At 41.1% G+C, this 10,825-nt stretch overlaps 1 protein-coding gene across 3 annotated transcripts; it reads left to right on the top strand.

Moving 5' to 3' along the window:
• Window positions 1–1,904: 1,904 nt before the first annotated feature.
• On the top strand, window positions 1,905–8,464 carry LOC306786152 (serine/threonine-protein kinase ICK-like). Of its 3 annotated transcripts, none has more exons than XM_079280828.1 (14): window positions 1,905–2,046; window positions 2,989–3,248; window positions 3,369–3,423; window positions 4,590–4,711; window positions 4,815–4,894; window positions 4,972–5,104; window positions 5,190–5,361; window positions 5,651–5,818; window positions 5,908–6,309; window positions 6,567–6,775; window positions 6,950–7,092; window positions 7,357–7,473; window positions 7,587–7,694; window positions 7,771–8,464. In XM_079280828.1, exons 2-14 carry the CDS (start codon window positions 3,148–3,150, stop codon window positions 7,920–7,922), a joined length of 1,962 nt encoding a protein of 653 aa, XP_079136954.1. In that variant the 5' UTR covers window positions 1,905–2,046; window positions 2,989–3,147; the 3' UTR covers window positions 7,923–8,464. The 3 variants fall into 3 exon arrangements, with proteins under 3 accessions (XP_079136954.1, XP_079136953.1, XP_079136955.1); XM_079280827.1 differs by having other exon boundaries at window positions 1,912–2,046; window positions 2,985–3,248; XM_079280829.1 differs by lacking the exons at window positions 1,905–2,046; window positions 2,989–3,248; window positions 3,369–3,423 and adding an exon at window positions 3,947–4,074.
• Window positions 8,465–10,825: the final 2,361 nt, after the last annotated feature.

The raw sequence follows: 10,825 nt of genomic DNA, 5'->3' as shown, positions 1-10,825 counted from the left end.
TTTTCCATACTATATTAGTTCTAGGAACATTCACAGAAGGTTATATCTGTAAAACCTTAATATAACCTATTGGGAACTGTTCCAGAAGGGTCCTAGAAGGTTATAACTGTATATATAGCTGAAGATATACGCTAGATAGATATACGCTAAAAGCTCGAGCTTTTTAGCGTCATTATCATTATTATTTGTAGTAGTACGAGTATATAAAGGTGGGGCTGCAGCCAACTATTATTTATGGATTCATCTGTCAATTATTATCTCAATTAGTCATTTGATTTCATAATGACAGTGGCCAAAACAGTGTTGACTCATAGTTCTGTCCCATTATCATTTCAGTCATTTAATGGGTGTTACTTCAAATCTGTCACCCATTTGGAGTTGACCAAATATTGACAGGTGAGGTGTTAGTATTCCACAAACAGACCTACTGCCCATGTGTTGCTGCTGTGTGACCCTCTCTAAATACCTTACACAATTTTGGTAAAAGCTATGAAAATGTCTTATTTACAGTGACATTCCTAATCAAAGAATCTGATGGGTCACCAAATCCACTGTATCTCCTGCTTCTCCATATTTATTTAACTGTCATTCAGCTGATGAATGAAATACCTCTGTGTTGATCAGCTCCTACACCCGGGTGTGCCAGCTCAATACCTGAACAGCTTCATAAAAGTACTTGCTTACATTTTAAACTTTAACTGATTTCAAATGTCCAAAAGCAGTTGTAAAGCCTGTTAAATTGTGTCTGAACTAGTGACCTGTTAAGATTAAATACATGTGCTATAACACTCTGAAAGGATAGATACTTTTAATACTAAAGTATTTTTCTGCTCATAATATTGCAGTTTTGTTTTTCATTTTCAAGTAAAGTCTTGAAAGCAGAACTTGTAATTGTTTGCTTATTTGTTGTTTGATTTGTTGTGTACTTTTACTTGAAGGATCTACTTTATCCACTGCTGCGTGTGTGTCAGAGATGAAGCAAAGAAGGTACATCTAATTTAGATAATATTACATCCAGTTTGAGGTTAAACATTTTTTGCAACACTACATTTCAGCCTACTTTTCACTACCTTTAACTAACAGTTGTTTAGCCAGTATATACATTGCAGACTAAGATATGAGACTCATGTCTCTCCAAAATGTAAATTTTTGGGAAGTTAGAAAAATACCTGCCTGGTTTTAGTCAGTAAACATGCAATTTGGCATTCATGTGGGGGTGAAAACATTATAAACTTAGGGAGAAGAATGTCATCACCGAACATGTTTGAAAGCACCAAAATAACCGAAACTGAAAAAAACATGACCAACAATATTAAAATACTGATTTTGACATAATCATTCACCTACATTTTAACAGCGAACGACCAATATTCCCCATCAGCGCTATTACTTTAGATAACTAGTAATTCATGTTACGCTTATTTGTTTAGTGTATGTACAACACATCATTTATTTATCTTTGGCTTCTGAACACTTTCCACCACTAGTGTGCGTGTGAAAACGTGTTGAAAACAAGTTTGGAACTGGACCATCAGCTTCACTTGTGGACAAACATTTGAGCAGAGAAGAATGATTCAATACAAGAGCACACACACTTGGTCACTTCCGGCTTTGCTTTGCACTGCGAATCTTTCGTGTTCCTTGTAGTATTTTTGAATATCGGTCTTGTTTTATCATTTTATTGTTATGCACGAAACTTATTATGACATTTTCTTCTCTCGACTATGTATTTAGATGATCAATGAGGAGATAGAGAGAGATGGAGATAGAGTTGCCGTGATTTAATCCTTCTCGTTTTGTATCTTTGTTTCCGACGCAGACGAAGTGGAGCTGTGATTTGTTGTAACGAGACCGCAAACTGTTTTTACAGCAACGCGAGATTACCACGAGCTGTGTGACGAAAGGGCCTGGATACCATTGATTTTATGTTGTGTGTTAGACACAGTGGATGCGCGTATCTGTCAACTGATTATTCCGTTAAGCCATTTGTTGAACATCGACTACAAATACTCTGCTATGTGTTGTTGTCGATCTGACGCGGGAAGGGTGAGTGATGTCTGCAGCTTTTCCTCTTGTTTTTGAAGTGAGCACACCATTCAGTCCAAACAGGCCAGTGTGTGTTTTTATCTGCAGCGCGTGAATATTGTAGTGAGCAGCTGGGCCATCACCAGCACCAGAACACAATTATAAGATATAGCCTCAACTGTACCACGTGTGCAAGTAGTACGCTCGACGTATTAGCAATCTAATGCGAGTTAACGTTGATAAAGGACATTTCAACCGAGAGATGGTTACAAACGGTCATAGATGACTTTGACAGTTTTCATCCTTCTCTCGATAGGAAGATTTCATACGGTGACACTCTTGTACTACACACATGATATCACTTGTCAGTCAACAGTTCAAGTTACTCCAGACATGTCAAATATGTGTCTGATATAGGTTAGTTTTCCTCATAAAAAAAAATACAGACTATGCAAATTATGCCCACATTAAAAAAAAGCATTAAAATCATCTTGGGTGTAGCTATATGTGTGAAACTCTGAGACAGTTTCCCTCTTCATCGGATGCATTTGAAAACAAACCCTCATGCATCATTCTGCACAGCGAAGCTCAAACATCCAAGTGAAGGAACAACAGTCAAAACACATTTCTGAGTGTTGGGGAGACTTTCATTTTCTGTAATATTCCTCAGAGGAGTGCCCTGATCCTTATCCCGAATCCTGCATTTAATGTTGCCGCCAGATAAAACGGTGGCATTGAAAACCAGGAAAACTATGATTCTTAATTCATCATTAACACTTGAAATGATAGCAGGGCCAAAGATTCATATAGTCTGTCCACAGCACTAACATGTATTCCAACCATTAAATGTCTTATTTAGTGGTAAGCTTGTGGTCAAATGGCCAACATAGTAATTACAGCGAGGCTCACATAACTAACCACAGTTTTTTGTTGTTGTCATGAATCCCTCACCTTCCCAGCTAGAAGGAGGCCATTCCATGAAACCATGAGTGCTCCAGCTCTGCCTGTGGTCTTCTGCTGTTGTCACAGGAAAATCTGGTTGCATTCAGCAGTGGCAGGCAAACACTCTGTTTTCCATCCCATTACAATCTTCCCCCCGGATGCTGTGGAAGGACAAGCGTGATGAATAGGTACACAAATATCAGACAGCTCGGGGATGGCACGTATGGCTCGGTCATCCTCGGCCGCAGTCTGGAGTCAGGAGAGCTGGTTGCCATAAAGAAGTGAGTATCCGGAAAAATTGTGTGCGTTTGCAATCATTGCAAACTTCTTTTTTTTTTTTTCTGACACGCAATTTGATATAATTTGCAAAAATATAAGCTAATGAGAAAAATATTTTTCAGAATGAAAAGAAAATTCTACTCCTGGGAAGAATGCATGAACCTCCGTGAAGTCAAGGTGAGTTTATCTTTTCAACATTTTTAACACAATTTCACACGTTTGAATAGCACAGCAGAACTACAACCCCCAAAATCAACTTGAATACTTACATCATGCAGTTCCATCTATGATGTGGGAGAGAATTGTCCATATTTACTGATAACGTGAATATTAAATACGTGCCCATGTTAATATACTGTTGTATGTACGAGCTGCAACTGATCCCCATTAACTTTGCACGTCAGTGTTGTTATTGAAGCTCCACACACATGGAGTATTTGCTCCATTCTCAGATTTAGTGTTTGAAATATCACCGCGCTGTGTTAATAGATAACCGTAACAATAATGTGGAACAATAATACAACAGCTAAATGCTGAATTCAGTGAATCGTTGCTGTAGCATTGCTACAGTCAACTTCAAATAGCAAACATTTAATATGCCATGTCATGTCGTCAGCTGCTTTGTGCAGGATAGAGATGTAACTTCATGATAACTTGATGATTTGCAGGTAATGCAGTAATGATGTGGTTAATATGCTGTACATCTACATTTTAGACCAATTGTCAAATACTCCAAATGTTCTGTCGTTTGTTTTCATACCAGTTCAGTATGTTGCTGTCTAAATTTCCTCACAGCTCAAAGTCACACACCAGCTCTAAGAGTTGAAGGTGATTCTTGTGTGCTGTTGGTTTTGAGCTCCCGTTCCCATCCCTGGCTTACACCCCCCCCCCCCCCTAGAGCTTGACCTCAACGCAGCAACACATGTGTAGAACACGCTGGTCCTTAGACGCTGATTGGATCATAATTACAGCATGTCGCACCATTATAGTATCAAAATCCCCATTTCAGCTCCCCCCCCCCCCCCTTACTTAAACTTAGCATGGTTAAACCTGTCATCCCAGTGCATGGGAACAGTGTATATTTCTCCTTCCTGCTTTCTATTCACCCTTTTTTAATTGTAAGTACATTTACCCCCAAAACTCCATTGTGTTGGTACTCGAGCCGTGTGTTAACATGCAAGTTTCGCTTCATAGTCGTAGGGCGTGCTTTTGAATGTGCTGCAGTGACCCGTGTGTATTGTCCAGCATGGTTAGATTGACTTCTTTTTTTAAATTCCTGCTGCTATTTTTTCGTTTATCTGTTCCACGTGTTCTTACGTGATCTGTTTCTTTTATTCTCACAGTCCTTAAAGAAACTCAATCATGCCAATATAATCAAACTGAAGGAGGTCATTCGAGAAAATGATCACTTGTACTTCATATTTGAGTACATGAAGGAAAATCTATACCAGCTAATGAAAGACAGGTGTGTGTATAGTTGTTACTTGTTGCATTATTAATACCACAGTTTATTAAAAACTTTATTTTATATACGCGTACAGTTTCTAACTCTTTGTTTCTTCCTGCAGGACTCGATTGTTTCCTGAATCTGCTGTAAGAAATATAATGTTTCAGATACTACAGGGGCTCACGTTCATTCATAAACATGGTACGTCTGTTTACCACTCCAGCGTGATGCATTTGACGTTGTGTGTCGAGACGGTCACGCAGTGTGTCTTTCGTTAGGGTTTTTTCACAGGGACATGAAGCCTGAGAATCTTCTGTGCATGGGCCCAGAGCTGGTGAAAATAGCTGACTTTGGGCTTGCCCGTGAAATCAGATCTCGACCGCCATACACGGACTATGTCTCCACCAGATGGTGAGTTTCTTTGGGAGTGATCACAATGCATTTTGTGTGACAGTTCGGTGCACTCAAGTCCGAGTACCCTCTCTTTTTGGACCAGGTACAGAGCCCCAGAGGTGCTCCTCAGATCCACATCCTACAGTTCGCCCATAGACCAGTGGGCAGTTGGCTGCATCATGGCGGAGCTTTATACCCTCAGGCCTCTTTTCCCAGGCTCCAGTGAAATAGACACCATATTCAAAGTTTGCCAAATCCTGGGTACGCCAAAGAAGGTAATGTTTACACAAGTGTTACACATAACTGAGTAATTCCTCACTTTTCAACTGCATGTACCCGAGACCCGGATCACCGTTTTCATCTCCAGGTTTCATTTTTGCTTTAAAAATAAGACAAAAACATGAATTTTGTGTAGTAGGAATATGTATTGTGCACAGTATATTTGTCCTATGTTACCTCAGTGTTTTCTTTTTTTTTTAAGTTACTAATCTATTACTCCTACTACTGTCAGGGTGAATAAAAACACACACTACTTGTTAAATGTGTTTGTCTTCCCCCCGATAGAATGATTGGCCGGAGGGATACCATCTGGCTAGTGCCATGAACTTCCGTTGGCCTCAGTGTGTTCCCAGTAATCTGAAGACACTGATCCCAAATGCCAGTCCTGAAGCCATTCATCTGATGACAGACCTGCTCCAGTGGGATCCCAAGAAGAGACCAGCTTCAGCCCAGGTAGTGTCTGACCTACACTTCCTCCTCATAGCTGAACATACAGAATGAAAGCTGATGTTTGTTTTGTTCAAATCTTGATATCTTTTCAGGCTCTCAGGTACTCGTACTTCCACGTGGGCCAGGCTTTGGGCACTCCTCAACAGATCCTGGAGCAGGGCAGACCTCAGCTAGGGCGTGTGCCGCTGCAAGCTCCTTTACAGTCACAACAGACGCTGCAGCAGCAGCAGCAACAACAACAACAACAACCCCTGCTGCTTAAGCCTGTGCCTCCCTCCCAGCCTCCAACTCCCAACCAACACTGCTCCCCCCCCAGGCCTCTCCAGCAGGTCCAGCCCTCCCCTGTGTTTGCAGCTGCGCAGGCGGCAGCGTACCAACGGCACACAGAGCTGGTGCGAGAGCAACAGCCGAAGCACATCCTGAAGCAGGAACAGACCGGAGGAACAGCACAGAGCCATCTTCCTTACCTTGTTGACAAGAGTGTCCAGAGCAAGGTGAAGCTGGAAACATGAAATGTTGTTATGTGTGTAAACCGGGCCTCCAACACACTATATTAGATATTGGCTGATTGATGTAAATATCTAATCTATGTTATTTTGCTTCACGGAGTATTTCCGGTAATACTTCAAATTTAGAGTGCATATCAAAGGGGCCAGAATATCGAGACAAATATATAAAAATAACTTGTTTTTTAGGAATGTGGAATGGTGGAACATATTCCTTACATGTATGGTTGATGTTGTTCTTTTAGCAAACAAGACAGGAGACAGAAAAAGCAAACCTACTGAGCTACCAGTTGAAGCCTAAAGGGGGCCGGCGGCGCTGGGGCCACGGCACGGGACACCTTAAGGGTGACGACTGGGACGACTACGAAGAAACGGATCTGACATCCATAAGTATTCTTGGAAAAAGTAACTTCTCCACAGAGAAGTCGAGGCCGGGGGAGGACACACTCGGCAGGTGAGGCCACGATCTGTCATCATGTGGTACCTTTGACCAGCGGCAGAGTCGGTGGCATCTGCAGTGTGCTTGTGTACGATAACAAATGTGCAAAAAGGGAATACAAGATCTGTAGCCTCAGCTAACGTCCATACATATTACTACCTATCTATATGAATGCACGCTGTGTTTCAGATATGGAAATGTTCTGGATTACAGTCGACCCAATGGAAAGGAAGAAGCACCTTTAAACCTGAACAGGAGTTCAGCCTACCAGGAGCCACCGAGAACCGCGTCTGCCAAACAACATTACTTCAGGCAGTCGAGATATTTACCTGGTAATATATATATATATATATATATATATATATATATATATATATATATATATATATATATATATATATATATATATATATATATATATATATATTTGAATACTTCCATTGAGGAAAGTTAGTAGGACTGAGTCCTTAATAAAAGAAATCTACATAATCTGTATCTGCAGGTGCTTTCATGCCGAACCTGTTCGATTCAAATGAGCTCATTGGCATCATCTTCCTTGATAAATGCATCTGATAATCTGTTTCCGTCTCCCTCAGGCATTAGCACAAAGAAGAACGTGGCCATCAATGCCGGTAAAGACTTCTCCGGAAGCCACCTTTGGGGCAACAGCAGTATTCCATTTGGAGGGACTCTGCCGAGCAGAGGCGCTCACGGTAATCTCTCCCGGGACACCTCGCACTGAACTTCACTGCAATCTTTTTTTTTTTTTTTTTGCAGCTCGTTGTTATCGCTACCATTCAAATGACTGTTTGTTTTTAAATGTCAGGTACAAATACAATCCCAGGGGGATACATGCCGTCGTTTTACAAGAAAGACGTCGGTTCAGCCGGTCACAGAAGGCACCAGGGTCCTCCGGTGGAATCCACAGCATCAAGTGAGGATGCATTTCAGAGCTCAGAGCTTTCTGTCATATTCAGCTGTCTTACCTGTTGTTTTGATGCTATTTTTAGATTATGCAACATGGCAGTCAGGCCGGAGTCCGATGAACACCTCTACCAACACGCCATCGAGCAACAAGAGCACCCCCGGTCTGTTGCCTCACCCACCGGTCCAGTCCATCCACGGGCGAACAGACTGGTCTGCCAAATATGGACACCGCTAGTGCCCCGCCTGGAGCCTCTGATGTGTGCTCCTGAGACTCTTTCACCTCCAAAGAGTAGGCCTAGTTGTTTTATAACCTTAATCTGTGCATACATCTTACACGGCAATAATTTTGTTTTTCATTTTGTGTACTATGGATGTTGTGAGATGTAAAATATCTGAGCGTATGTGTATACTTAAATGCAACCGGACAGAATTTGAGTGTTTTTATTTTGTATTTCTGTAACATAGCTACTGTTCCACAGAGGGTACAACCTCAGTTTTGTATCAGATTTATCAGTGAATGTTCACCAACCTGTACACACAATAAACTTCACTGTGAGTTGTTTTGGCTACAACTAATTACTTTGCCTCTTTTTTTGTTACATTGCTGCTGTTTTTGTTGTATGATGGTAGCCTTGTAATCAGGTCACTATTTGTTGTGCATCATAATGAATACAATGCAAGTGATTCAAATCTGTTCTAGTTTCTGAAGCTAACACATGCTACCGCTTAGCCAAAGTGAGTGTGATTATTGAATTGCCGGTTGAGTATAATTAAACTTTTGACTGGGTACTGATGTGTTCAACTTGTGTCTTTTTTTCATGAAACACTTTAAATGGATTGGCTGAGTGCAGGTCAGGCCATATGGTCCACACAGTATGTTACCTATCAGCTGCTCTCGTAGATGCTGGCAAACTACATCAATCGAGAGATTTATGTCATATCAACAGTATGTTATTATTAACTAGTACTATTAACGAACTCGTGCTGCACAGCACCATCTACAGGGGCTCCAGTGAAGTAGTGGCTACAGATAAACCATACAATGTAAGAAGTGATAAACCCATCAATGGTTTAATTATGTCATGTGGTATATAAAAAGTGGAACTGGAAATGTGGTCATACAGTACGTATAATGTAGTTTAGGATTAGCAATGAAGATAATTAGTTTTTAATGCAGCAGTTGTCAGTGCTTGATCACTACCGTATACTATAGCATTACATTACATACATTATGACAACAACTCTGGAGAGAACTACATGTGTAGGTCTTTCTTCCCCCGAGTCAAGTAGATCGTGGTCGTGTCCTTTTTTTAGATTTGAAATTGGTTCCTTGATCTGTTTAAACCACTGGTAAACTGGTGAAGGTGGATCCACTATTTCAACAGATACTTTTTATACTGCTGGAATAAATCATTAGTTATTGGTTGATTTACATTTTGTATTAATAAACTGAATCTGCAAAAGTAATAAAAGGGAAACTAAGCATGAAATGGAAGTACAAGTAAATGATAAAACATATATTGTATTGTATTGTATGTATGATTTTTCAAAGGTCTAAATTGAAAAAGGAAGGCAGACTGCCACGTGCAGCGCCTCATTTGGATGTGTCTGACGCTTTTGGAGCTTAACTTCCCTACGTTTCTCCTACAAATGGGCCTTGAGCTTGTTTGGAGGTTCTAGCAGGGGAGCGCAGCTACTGGTACACCGAAGGATGGACGTCCGCCGGAGGGGACCTCGTCCTCTTCCACCGAGCGCGGGGCTTCGGGAGGGACACACATGGAGCGGTGAGGGAGGAAGGGGACACCCGCCTAGCCAGCCAGATCAGCCGAATAAACCCTAGCGATCAATGGGGTGACAGATGTCGCAGCCAGATCGCCCTCACATCCGACTAGACCAAGCGCTGCGTGCTGTATATATCAGCTAGAACAGTCGTACCATGTACGATCACGGTGTCGGGTATCGACCAAATAGACATAGCATGTATGTATATAGTTCAGCCGTAGTGCGTAAGTCATGTGGCAAACGTAAACTACATCGATATTTCAAACTAGCAGAAAAAGTATCGAACGAACACGGCAAGTTAGTATTTTACCCATGATGCATTTATGTTAATAGCCCAGGTTTGTATTGGCCAGACCCAACCAATCACAGACGTGAATGTTTTCCCCACCTTTATATATATATTTTCCCTCGACAATAGGACTTACCCGTATCTTTCTCACATACCTCTGCTTTCTCCACAGCAGCGTTGGCGGTGCACACAGGTATAATTTAAGACGTGTTATCTCAGTTACCACGCTTTGCTAACCTTACGTGCATTTGTTTTCAGTAATATATGATGTTTACTCTGTCTATTTTTAGTTTTTAGATACTAAATATCACACTTCCAACTAGTGATGGCGAGATGAAGCCTCATGAGGCATCGAACCACTTCAGCCAATTGGTTCGAGAAAGGGTTCATTTCTCGAAGCTTCATGTGCACACGAAACCACCTACTGGCCAAGTGTATAATCACAGGCAGCTGGATCTGAACCACATAATGTGATGCATTGAATTGTTGTGTCTGTTATGGCTGTTGGGAATGACAATGAATTACAAAAATGTATGACCAAATCATTTCTGTACATAAATGATCACATATGTGCATAATAAAATATTTTTTGAATGTATTCTGTGTGTGTAAATTTTCCCAAAATGGTAGTATCATGATATGGCAGGTTGTGTAATAATGTTATTATGTCACTTTAGGAAAATATCATGGACTTAAGCAGGCAGAGGACAGTGAAAGTGCTTGTGGAACTAGGAAGAGGGGACTGAATATGCTTGTGGAACTTGGACAGTGATGTACAGGACAGGGGACATTTTATTCATTTTTATTCTGAAATAACAGTTTTTGGTTTTAAACGATTCCTTTTTTTGACACAACCTCTCCGGCCTTTTGAAAACACCCTTTCACAGGGTACAGAAGATGCTGGCGTGCACAAAAACGCAAACACAAATGCCCTGAATCCAACATCCACAATACTGAAGGGCCGTGTGTCCTTCACTGTCATGGAGACGAGGGCTTCATCCAGCTCTTGTTTTCTGGTGGCTGGTTAAAAGAGAATAAATACAGTGTCTGTTACCTGTCTTTATTTG

The sequence above is a fragment of the Melanostigma gelatinosum genome, assembly GCF_949748355.1.
Source record: "Melanostigma gelatinosum genome assembly, chromosome: 12".
In the NCBI taxonomy this organism is placed as follows: Eukaryota; Metazoa; Chordata; class Actinopteri; order Perciformes; family Zoarcidae; genus Melanostigma; species Melanostigma gelatinosum.
This window is presented reverse-complemented; position numbering and strand designations above follow the sequence as displayed.